Source organism: Mytilus californianus, unplaced genomic scaffold, assembly GCF_021869535.1.
Source record: "Mytilus californianus isolate M0D057914Y unplaced genomic scaffold, xbMytCali1.0.p SCAF_2, whole genome shotgun sequence".
In the NCBI taxonomy this organism is placed as follows: Eukaryota; Metazoa; Mollusca; class Bivalvia; order Mytilida; family Mytilidae; genus Mytilus; species Mytilus californianus.
Genome location: NW_026262668.1, coordinates 115,747,683 through 115,760,688, shown reverse-complemented (window position 1 = coordinate 115,760,688; position 13,006 = coordinate 115,747,683). Strand labels below are relative to the sequence as shown.

The 13,006-nt window shown below is 31.6% G+C and overlaps 1 protein-coding gene across 3 annotated transcripts in view; it reads left to right on the top strand.

Annotated features, from left to right (window-relative positions):
- Positions 1–12,546, top strand: part of LOC127730831 (probable methyltransferase-like protein 24) — a 70,006-nt gene extending 57,460 nt beyond the window's left edge. For all 3 annotated transcript variants that reach the window (XR_007995316.1, XM_052239435.1, XM_052239436.1), the window contains 4 exons: positions 3,852–3,971; positions 5,622–5,693; positions 6,357–6,528; positions 10,336–12,546. Coding sequence is in view for 2 of the 3 variants with exons in the window: in XM_052239435.1 (XP_052095395.1) it covers positions 3,852–3,971; positions 5,622–5,693; positions 6,357–6,528; positions 10,336–10,680 (709 nt within the window). In the remaining variant the exon portion in view is untranslated. The remainder of the gene's footprint in view (positions 1–3,851; positions 3,972–5,621; positions 5,694–6,356; positions 6,529–10,335) is intronic.
- The last annotated feature ends 460 nt before the right edge of the window (positions 12,547–13,006 follow it).

The following is a 13,006-nucleotide window of genomic DNA, read 5'->3' as shown; positions in this document are numbered from 1 at the left end:
TTATTCTATTATTGTTATAAAATTAATAACGTCATTGAAGAAATAAAATGATTGCTATCTCTGTGCATAGATCTAATGCTTAGCTTTGATGTCCAAAACATAATTATTGGATATAATCAAGATCTTGATAACATGAACATGCATATTGGAAATTTTATAGTGTTTTCGAGAAAATTTAGTATTTGGAAAGGTCGGAATGACATAAAATACAACAAAACAGCATTTAATGAAACATCTATCCTCCGTAATTTTAAGAAAGATATGCATGATTTTATCAAAATGATCGCTAAATAAAAAAAAAAAAAACACAAATATTCGGAATAGACAAACTTGACCGTTCATCTCAAATATTGTAATTACTATTATAGTCGAATTTTGCTTATTCTTTGCTTATTCTTTGTTCATTTTGAAGATATATATATAGTCTACATTTTTTTTTAAATAACTTGTGCCTCGGTATTCTAATCATAATTATCATTTGAATACAAAAGGTATTGTTTACACCTTCATTTACCAACAATCGCCATTATTTATATAAGTTAATTTTTATATTTTATATATATTTATATTACATAATACATAGTTGTATTACTTTTTTGTAACAGTATTTTACTCACCACAGATTGTGTTTCTTTATTAGTGCTCATACATTTATTTCACAAATAATCCTTCATCGAAAATGCTAAAGTGTTTAAGGCACGTGTCCTGTCGATGTCAATACCTAACATATAAAACACTCCTGTTGTGCATCATAAAAAAACATTTCTTTATTTCTTTTAATGAACGCACGAAAGACTTTCATTCGCATTGTATCGAAACACAATAAGCATTTTAATAAAATAATGGTTTCTTTAAAATTAGCTAGTAGCCTTTGATATTTAAAAAAAATGAAGGAATAGACAAGCTGGGACCAAGAGACGGTATTATTCATGCAAGTCCCAAGTGCGGCAAATTGACATTGAATGAAAAAATAAATGACTAAACTCTACAAACTGTACAAACAAAAACAAAAACAAACAAAAAAGAAACTTCACTGTGTAAAGGCATAGAATAGACTGAGTTACGCTATTGTTTTAGAAACTACATGTTGTAGTGGCATCGTATATTGACCAATACAAACAGATGTGGTACTCGTCAATACAAAACTCCCCAAAATGCATAAACTTTTATAGACTGTTAAAAAAAAATTGGACTTTGAGAACTACCTGAATATTCTTGATGACAAATATGTGTTTACCTTATGTAAATTCAGAGCAGGTAACCATGCGTTGCCTATAGAAAAGGGGAGATGGCAAAACATTGCCCGCAATGAATGACACGTGCGTTGTGTAGTTCCGATGATATAGGCGACGAATTTCATTATTTGTTTTGCTGTTCGCAATTGAAGAACGAACGAAAATTATTTCTACAAACTAAATTTTCACTTAGTCCAAATATAATGTCAATTTGCTCACTCTTTAATACTAAAAAGCAATCAGTTTTAAGAAAACTGTGTTTATTTATTAAGTGTATTAATAACAAAGTAAGTCCCTCCATTAGAGGAAATAGATAAGCTATATACTATCCACAAATAAGTTAAGATAACTTAATTTGAAATCAACTCCTTAACATGAAACTTTGGTGAATTGTTTATATATATTGAAATAAGGTCCCTTTTGATTTTTATAAAATTCTGATTTTACATTTTGGAGTATTGGGACTTCCTTTATAAAAAAGGGTCTTTTTGTGTCAATTATTGGTTGCTAGGCACTTTTTCAATACAAATGAATGATTGCTATGCACTTTTCCACCACTATAAATGAACTTTTGTATTAAAAAAGGGTGTTTGTTAAGCACTTTTTACATGACCTTGATTTCTTTCTGTTGACCTGTACACAAAATAGAGGCTTTAATCATCCTGAACATTTTCTTCGTGTATTGTTTTCTTCTTTCTATTATATTGTCTTATAAAATCCAATTAATATACGCAAGGTCAAAGGTCATAGGTTATCAATGACCTTTGACCTTGGGTCAAATTGAAGGTCATTTAATGTTCGATAGTTTCCGCATCATAGTCAGTAAAAAGTAATTACAGTTTTCGGGTTATCTAAATAACATGGTCGAATTTCTGAAGAAGAAAAAATGACACATTTTGGTTTCCATAGCAACCATTCTAGCACCCTGAATCCCACACATTTTGTTGTAAATTATTGACTAGAAACATTAATACTTGATATTTATAAGCATAATTAAATGGAGATGGATGCAAAACTGTACAGTTTGTTCATGCAAAATGTGTATAATTTGCCTTCACAAATATAATGAAAAATGACCCCTGCTCCTGCCGTTGTGACAATATTCAGCCAAAATATTTTTTATATATGACATTGCTGTTATGTTTGTTAAATATCATGTTTCTGAAAAATATTAACAAATATCATTAAATAAAAATTAGTTTTGCGTCAGAATGCCTGCAAAATAGTTTTTTCAATGCTAAATTCACCAAAATGTACGGGAAAACTCATTGACTTGGTTGCCATGGCAACCGTGGCCTAGCAACACTTTGGGAGGCATTTTTCTTAGTTTTTCACCTGATTATATGGTCAGGTTAATTTCAGGAAATGCGAACCGATCCCTCTATATGAAATGGTTGGTGGTTACGGAGAATTTCTGTTAAGATTGTTTTCATAATGTGCAGTTGACCATACTATACAGTCATTTAGATTGGTTGATTTTTTAGTTTTATGTATTTTTTTCTTCTGTTGAATTTGATTTGAAATTTTTAACATGGCAGTACATCATGAATAATTTAGGATTTATTTTTATTGATGTATGGTATTATGGAAGTGAATGTTATGTATTACAGATATCATTAATTATTTAAGTAAAATAATGTTTCGTCGTGCTTGTAATGTCTATAACGTTGTTTGGTCGTCAACCCTTTAGACTAATATTGCAACGTTGCAAAGCAGCCCGGGAGAGAGACATTCGCTACAGCTCAACATCCTGGTTAGCTTACCTTGCTCGTGCATTGGGCAATGTGAGCTATTGCTAATACATGTCGACCGGTCTTAGTCGTCCATTAAATTATTTTTTTAATCTTCTCTAATACCACTTAAATCCACGTCATGTATACTGTTATGGATAGTTGTCTAAATGACAATTATATCCAATCTCATTATTTTATAATAATCAATTTCAACCAAATTTTACTGAATGATCCTTAGGGTATCTAGAATATAGTTAGAGTTTATGTCCCCGCAAGCCTACGTATATGGCGGCCACGTCTATAAAAATAGACCAACAACTGCGATTGAATAAATATCAATTAAATCGGACAGGGACAGAAATGCTCAGAATGTCAAGATCTTCCCCCTTTTCTACCAAAATGATCAGATAATTGACCAATTTTAGATTTTTTTTTATAAAAATATAATATATAGATTAAGAGAAACTGGGAAAAAAAATTATCAGCAAAATAAGATATATAGATAAGTCACCATTCTAGCCTAACTTATTATAGGAAATTTTGTCCTGCAATAATTATGTTTTAGTCTTTGCTATTGAAAACCACAATAAATAGACAAAAACTGCATATAGAAAAAATGATCAGCAAATCAAGATTTACAAGGAATTCATGTGATGGAAATCGTTAATTGACTCCTTTTAGTTGTTCTTAAATGACTTATCCTTTATAATATCAATGTTTTCAATGGATGGATCTTGATTAAATCTGGTCACAATCTAACTTGTAGTGTGGTAGATGGCAGCCACTTTTGCTTATGATTTTAATTTTGAATATTTTACCAAAAACTTAATTCAGGTGCCACCTTTGAGCTCCTAATTTCTTACATAAATGTTTTTGTTTTCAGGGATTTAAAACACAGAAGAGTTGATTACCATTGTCAGGACATTAAAAAAGTTGGAAACTGGTGGATCTGCTTAGATGAAAAATATGTAATTAAGAAACCATGTTTAGTGTATTCATTTGGGTAGGTAGCTTTATAATAGAAAAAAAAGACTAGAGAACCGGATCCGGATCCAGGATTTTGAAAGGCGGGGGCCAAACTAGGCACCTTTTGGAGCAGGACATGTAAAAAGTCTAAGCATTAATCATATCCGCGTCTACCAAACTGTAGCAAAGGTACGTAGGATAAAAAGCGGTTGAACGAATCACAAACGATGTAAGGTGTTGCATCTTAAAGTGGTAAACATTCCTATCGTAAATCATATTTAAAAATCGTGGCATGAATTTTTAAAAACAAGTATAGGATAATGCAAAAATGTTGATATACATGTAAGCTTTAATCTAGTTCCTTGCATATCTGTTACTTATAATTGTACTTTGATAACTTAAGGGGATACATTATTTATAAAGTTCGATACAACATTTTTGTACAACGATTTTTTCCAGTAAAAAAATGATATTACTTTAAGCATTCATAAAATAGTTATTAGACCACTTTCGAGTTTCGAGTTCGTTGCATTTCCTTTTAAAACTTTGGTTTTAGTGAACATCATTCGTGCGTTTAGGGGCATCGCCACTTCTTTCTAATGTTGAGCAAGCAGTTGAAAAAATAATAAAATATAGCACGAATTATTCGGCAAATTAATATAGGATTAAACGCCTTTTTAAAGGAATTTATTGGTGTATAAACTCGACCAATTCACTCACAGTGACTTGGTCCAGTTTATACACCAATAAATTCCTTTGGAAAGGCGTTTAATCCTTATAATTCTTTAAAATTGGAGATAAAGAATTGATTTTTCCACATTCGTAACCTCTATCACACGTATATTGTATATTTGTGTTATTGAATTGGCCTGGTGCATGAATACATGTGTTGGTTAACGCAAAAATATGTACTCCGTGAAATTTGCTATCTGATTAAAAAAAAACTACAAAAATAACTTGTTATCATTCAAATGAATGTTTTTATGTTTATTAATTAATTTAACGATTAGCGCGAAGTGAACATAAATATTTTTAACGTCGAGCCGGATTATGTAATTATCGCCGCCATCTTGCTTACATTGGTGACAAAAAGTAGTTCGGTCAACCTTCGTCTATCGAAAAATAAACAACGTCAAGATCCACTACCGGAAGCCCTCTCGACCAATCATATTAACGTATTCCCTAATATGCAAACCATATAAGAATTATATTCTTATAATTGATAATCAGCACTGCTGTCATTAGGAAATTGTGGTTAGGTACCTACGGAACAAACATTATTTCTAGTTTATCCTGCATAATGACAATCACGAAGCCTGGCTCCTCTATCTGGTAAATGACGTCATAAAGGACGAACTTTTCCGGTGAAGGACATTACTCGAAAGTGGTCTATGATCGTCTATTCGACTATTGGCAAGTTGACATTTAAACTATACATAAGCATTTAATCAATATAAGGAAGGAAATGAGCAAATTCTAAAAGAAAGGAGGGGGTGTAAGTACTCGTGTATATCTTAAACGCATGAGCAAAAATAATGGTTGAATGATCACAAGTCTGAACCAATAAGAATGCACACTTTTTAAAATTTAGTTAATGTTTGTTTGTATACCTTTTTGCATGGACTGGCTCACATATAATTGAAATGTTTATATTAATCTCACCAACTTTCAAACTGTCTTTTTGCAGAATTGCTAATGATTTTAGTTTTGATGATGATATGGCTGAACATGGCTGTGAAGTACACTCCTTTGATCCAAGGTAACATATTATATGATGCTCTCCTTTGATCCAATGTAACATATTATTTAATGCTCTCCTTTGATCCAAGGTAACATATTATTTAATGCTCTCATTTGATCCAAGGTAACATATTATTTAATGATAAATTGAAATCATAATGCCGATAATTATTAATCGAATTCAAACGCTTAAATATTAGCCTCATCAAGACAATATTTTTTTCTATATAATTTATTTAGTTCAGTGAATTTGAAAAAATGTATACTCGTCCTTAATGACAAATAGACGTTTTTATGAACTTATAGTTTTAAAATCACTCTGAAAGTATTTATTGGGATATACATCACAGAGACAGCAAGCCAACGACTCAATGTCAAATGTATATACAATATGTCTTAATCACCACAAGACTACTGATAAGTTAGGGGAAAACGTAACACTAACAATCAAATATCTTTCTGTATGATAGCGTGTTTGCAAATATCAATGCATTTTTCATTCCTATAGAATGTATATCGAAATAGGGAGATATTTTGAACAGTTTTATAGGCATTATTTCCTTTAGATTCAATGATAACAGATAACTCGGTTATTTGGTAATCTTCAACATATAGTTCATTGGAATTAGCCCTTAGAATTTTTTGATATGTTACATGTACATTGAAAATGATTAATTTTCAGTATGAAAAAAAATGATTATACCAGACCGTCGTCAGTACGTTTCCATGCTTTAGGACTGAGTAGTTATACAGATGACAAGTTCCTGCCTCGTAAGGATATTTATGTTCATGATAATGAAACATGGACTATTATGACACTCAGTTTAATAAAAACAGCTCTAGGTCATAAAGAAGTAAGTTGAATACACAAGCCATTACATCTTTGGTTTTTGTTTTTGTCTTACAATATTTAACATTAAAATGAAAGGTTTGTATCAACATTAGAATGATTAGTATTGAACCTTTCAAACTGCCAAATATAATCAAAGAAATTTAACATATATAGAAATTTCATTTTTCGTGGATTCCTGCGTTCAAACGTGTCAACGATCACATCACGTTCTAAATGTAAATTATAATGCACGTTCATCAATGCACCAATAAAAGTGTGTATATCGACCCTCTTTTTCTCAATATTGTCTTTGCATTGGCTCTTGCCTCGGCAAGGCTCTTTTTACAAGGTTTGTCCCCCCGGTCGAGATGTTCGTTTAGTCTAGTACAAGCATGTGCCATATTATTTTATGATTTTATGCTAAGGTTTCCAAATTGCCAACCGCAAATAGAGCACAATGAATAAGCTCTTCTTTTGAAGGGGAGGACACAAGCCCGTTATATCGAATAAGCCAATTTCTCTGAAACAGTCTGTTCTTGCCTGCGTATGTCTTTACTGGAAAGTTATACATGCAGTTTGTTCCTGGTTGAAAATGATTCCTTGTCAAATTAATTTTTTGTTCATTTGTTATTTGACCTGTTGATTGCTTCACAAGGCCAATGTCGTTTATATCTATATTTATGACGGGGGTTGTTTCATGATAACACTCACCAGTATTACTCGTAGCAATGCTAGGTCTATTACGAGTCGTTGGTACTTCAGAAGGGGCTGATTTGTGGCGTTTCCTGAAGAACAGAGGGTAAAAGTTACAAAAAAATGTAAAATGTCCGAATTTTTAGACAATTGAAAGAATAAGGGTATAGGATTAAGAGTGTTAATAAGACTCAAAAACGAAAATATAATATTTGAATTTAGACATCACAGTAGAAAACCATCAATGGTCGAGGAAAGTTGCCATGCAAATTTAAACTTTTAAAATTTAGTTAAACGTAACATAAATAAAATTATTAATTACCTACTGAAAACATCTAAGATTGAGGACTATCTCTTCATTTTCACACCTACACATCAAAGGAATCGAAGAAGTAATTAACGATCGCTGAGCACATGTTCCTTCTTACTTCTACGCACACGTGCTGGTGTATCAAGCCTTCTTAGATTGGAAACAAAATGCTTTTCACTTGCAATATTCAAAATTAATATCTATTGACATATGTATTACGAATAAACCTTATACTTACCTGTATTACCTGTAAAATGAATAAAACGTAAAAAAAAGTTAATCCCCAAATGCGCACAGATGTAATGCGCCGTATAAACATACATGTCAAGATGCATTCCAGGAAGACACCGTAAGTTGTTCGCCTTAAGGTAAGTTATTACCAGTGATAGACAAATTGATAAACTAATCAAAATATTATAATAAAATATACTTGGTGCACTTTTTTTGTCAACTCCAGGGCACCGGGTTGCCACCCCCTGGATCCGCCTCTGAGTCTTGACAAGCAGACAAATGCTTGCATAACTAGAAAGATGCAAATTGTATAAAAAGAATTATTGGAATTTCGGATCATTGTGTACATGTTTTAACCTACCTAAAGACTTCACTTTTACATTAAGTTTGAATTTCTGCTTTTCGACATCAACGCTGTCATTACACTTGCAATTTAACGGAAACATTTTTCTTTTTCATCAATAAAAATTATTTCGTTTTGGATTGGCATGAAACATTTGCATCTGGACGCAAAGCTAACAACAATGAATGGCCGTTTTTTGTGCCATTGAGTAAACTACTGCAGACGTGGACTGAAATCCCTCGAGAAGGTTGTGATCCCGGTAGCCAAGTAAATGCTCCTGTACAGATTTAAGATTGATATTATTATTGGACAATTTGTAGCTACGTGAATGTAAAGCATGTCAAGAAAACTATACAAACAAATATTTCAGCTTCTATTCAAGATTGGTCAAAAACCTTGAATTTTGTTTGATAATTCTTACTAGTACTTAAGGATATTTCGAATATTTTGATTGCTATGAATTGATAAATATGGTCATACTTAAGAGGGAGATACCAAGGGCAATCTGATAGAAATACAGATCATATGTCCATGTTTCGCTTACAAGGATATGAAATTGCTCCATTCTACTTTCTGTTTTAAACACCTTTCGGAATCCTATGGTTTTGTCGTAATGATAAACACCTTCAAAATCTTGAAGGGAGAAATTTCATTGGCTGATGTAATTAATACAAAAACAGAAAGTAGAACTGAGTGTTGTCATATCCTTGTAAGCAAAGCGTGAACAAAGGATCTGTATTCTAATCAGAATGTACCAAGGGGACAATAAAACCTCATAAGTCGAAAAAAAACCAGACCAAATTAAAATGTCAATTGTTCGTGAATTGAGAGGTCTTTCCTTTTCGTAATGTAAAATGTATGTTTAAGTATGAGTAGAATACATTGAAAAGCTCTAAAACACACATAAAACCCTTCAAATATGGTCAAAAACACATAATTCGCTAATTTGAACATGACCTTGACTTGACCTTATGACCTTTGTCAAGGGCATTGGTCCACGATGACATTGCAAAAGACTGCATGGGTCTAGTACCTTTGTTTCAAGAGGTAAAGCTAATTTTGTGTTTTGAGAAACCGTTAACGGGGGTTATGCCCCTTAAGGAAAGGTCAAATCTCTTCGGTCAAAATATAAGAAAGATGCGCCTTAATGTCACAAACATTATTCACTATTCAAGACTTCTGCAAGTGTATTTTGAGATATCTCATAAAAAATTGTAAGGTCAAAGTGCAAGGTCAACCCTAAAAAGCTTTAAAACACACTTAAAACCCTTTAAATAAGGTCAAAAACACATAATTCGCTATGTGGGACATGACCTTGACCTTTGATCTTGTGACCATTTTCAAGGTCATATGAATTGATGATCATTGGTGAAGATCCTCGGTGGCTACGACTTACGGTTTCTGAATTTTAGTGGCCAATAGACATCGGTTAATTTTCAAAGGGGCATTACCCTACCAATGAGTCGTTGAATCTTTACGATCCAAATGTAACGAAGAACCAGGGTCTGGTCCTGAACAAATACCACTCTTTGGTGTTTTCTACCTATTACGGTTACGGTGTTTGAATGATACCAAGGTTTTTAGGTTTCGGGCAAATAACTCCGGACCGACAAAATTTTACGACTCACAGGGTGAGTTCCGGATAGGTATTTGTGACACCGATACAAAGTGTGAACCTGAAAGCGACACGTCTTACGGTTACGGAGGGAAATTTTGTCAAAGTTTGGGGGTAAAAAAGAATAATAAACAGAAGAAATATAGAAAGGTCTTTCCCTTTTGGAAAGGCTTGTATATTTAAGAAATACTTCATTTCGACCCTTTTTGTGTGTCAACAAATGGGTGTTAAAAATTATTACTTGATTTATTTGTTATAATTATAATTGTTTTAATAAAACCGTACTTATGGTTTCATTTTTACCGTAAATATGATATACATTTTAATCCATATTTGTATATCAGTATTCAAACGGCACAAAACGCTTCAAATTAAAATAAATGCGAATGCTATCTTATGGAGTGCATGGGGGCTTCCACGCGACATATCAGAAAACGGGAGCGATGAGAGATTAGTTTTTAATTAGATTGGATCAATAGATAAATAGGAGTAAAATTCGTAGTAAGTATTTTACTTTATTATTTTGATGCATAATGCAACTTAATATTATTGTGATGTGTAATATTACTTTAAGTTATTGAATGTTATGTTGGTAAAACATATATTACTGCTTAATATTTCTCTTTCGATTTTGTAGAGGGATATTGATGTGTTGAAAATAGACGTTGAAGGCCATGAGTGGGCAGTAATACAAAACCTGTTTGAAGATAAACTCTTCTCACATGTTAAACAATTCATGTTAGAGTATCATTTATTCCCGGATTGGCCACTGAAATCCGACTATTCAAAACTTTTGCGGACTTATAAAAAGTTACATGATATAGGATTTCAAAAATTTGTGACAGCCATACATCCATTGATTCATATACCAAAACAGTTTAATATTCAGGCTGATGTTGCGTATGTCAATACAAAATATATTACGTCCAGAAAGAAACGAAGACCTCTCTTCAAATTGAATAAAAAAAAGACAAAAAGGTGAAATGATTTAATGCGGTATTAATAGGAGTTATAATAACTGAGGATAGTATGGAATTGAAAATTATGAACATGGTTGCCTTTTGCACTTTATCGTAGAATCTCGGTGAAATTACATGTATGGTTTTGACATGTAGCTTATTATGTTGTTAGTAGATGATTTTATGTGAATTATAACATTATATTTCTTGTCCTATTTTGCGACTGTTGGTAATATAATGCATACGTACAAAATGTAATAATATACATGAGTTAAATGCTAACCTTCAAAATGATATTTATATAAATGAAAACTGTGTTCGGCAAATTGTATGAAACTAAATGCCAAAAATTGTAAATCAATGATTATCGGTTCAAAACAGAGACTTTATTCAACTGAGAATAGTTTAGATATCCATATTTCAGATGAACGATTAGAGACTGTAGATTGTGAAAAACTTCTTGGTTTATATATCGACAATAACCTAAATTGGAATGAGCAAATAGATAAAATGTCGTGTACAATATCAAATACAATCAACACAATCAACTTATTACAAAAGATACGAAAGTATTTACCTATGCATATGTCGTGTACAAGTTGCGATTTTGTACATGTTATAACATGTACAGAAATATTGTACATGTTATAATTTGTACAATGCAAAAGTACATGTTATAACATGTACAAAATATTGCTTAAAAATTGTTTTAACTTGTACAACATTAGAAAATTAATTCAAATAAAGCAGACTATACATTTGAAATTTATTGATTAATGAGAACACCAATCAAAAGCTTCAAATGTTATTTCTTTAGAGCACAGTGATCACAAAGTTTCAGAAATATCTTTATTGTTTCAGGGCTTATGTTGGCAGAATGTGTTTTCGTGTCATTGTTTGTTTTATGCAGTCCAACATGGCCTACAGCAGTGTGGCTGTTTAATAATAGCATACATTTCCTCAATGGCAACAAAGTAGATAACTGGTTCATCTAAAAATTTTATTAACGTTTTAAAGTATACCCTCCTCCCTCTTTTTTTTAACATGCAAACATTAAAGCAAGGTCCCCTATGCACGTTCTATAAAAGCCAGAGAGAGAAAATGATTTTCATTAGACAACGCTTCATTATAAATAACTATGGAATTATTGAATCTGCTCTTCAACATGTTTGGCCTTGAGCATAGCTGATGTAAATCTTGTGCATCAAATTATTATTGTTTGATAATTAATCAGACCATATATTGCATGAGTCGAATGTCATCTTGATGTTTTAAATTTCTATTCTCTCCTTTGAAAACATGGTATTGTTTGCAGAGGAATTTTTCACTTGCATCTTAAGTCTCAACTAGTACGAACGTATTTTCCTATAGCCTTCTGTGGGGAAACTCACACTCATAATTCATCGAGTGAGAATACTGAATAATGTTTGTTGACTATATGTGTGCTTTAAAAGGTATTAAATAATTATAAAAACTATTCATCTGGTCAATAACTGTATAACTAAAGGACAAAACACACTAACATGAATGAACAATAAGTTAACGAAGAGAATATTATTGAGGTTACTGACATGTGTTGTAATAATAGAAACATATCTTTATTTTCAAATTTTGTACAAGTTAAAACCATTTTAAGCTATTTTGTACATGTTATAACATGTACGAGGTACTTTTGTACTTGTTATAACTTGTATGTTTGCATTGTACAAGTTATAACTTGTACAATATTTTTGTGCATGTTATAACATGTACAAAATTGCAATTTTTACACGACACATATACGTATTATTTATTTTAATGCTTATATTCTGCCATTGTTTGATTATTGTTGCAAATGGGGTAGTTAAAATGAAAGTGGAATAAATAAACCTAATAAGTTATTAAAGAAATCTGCTAGGGTTTTATTAGAAGCTGACATAATAACATCCTCTACTTTATTGTTTAATAGTTTAAACTGGTTGAATGTGGAAAAACGAATTCAATATCAAAAGACAATACTTTATTTAAATCATTAAAAGGATATGGTTCCTAAATATTTACGACAAAACTTTCATTTTACTGATAATCAAAATTATAATTTACGTTCAGCTGATGAAAAACTATTAAAACTTCCGAAGCCAAAAACAAATTTTTGAAGACAACTTTTATATATTCTGGTTCTCAAAGTTTACCAAATGAAATAAAGATGAGTAATATATTTTAAAACAATAGTTACAATTGTTTCATGAAGAAGGCAGATTGATATGCGTTTTCATTAATATCTATATAAAAATGTACATTGTATATATATATAGATTCTACCACTGCATCGAGTGTGATACGATATTTATCCACTCGAGACAGTTAAAT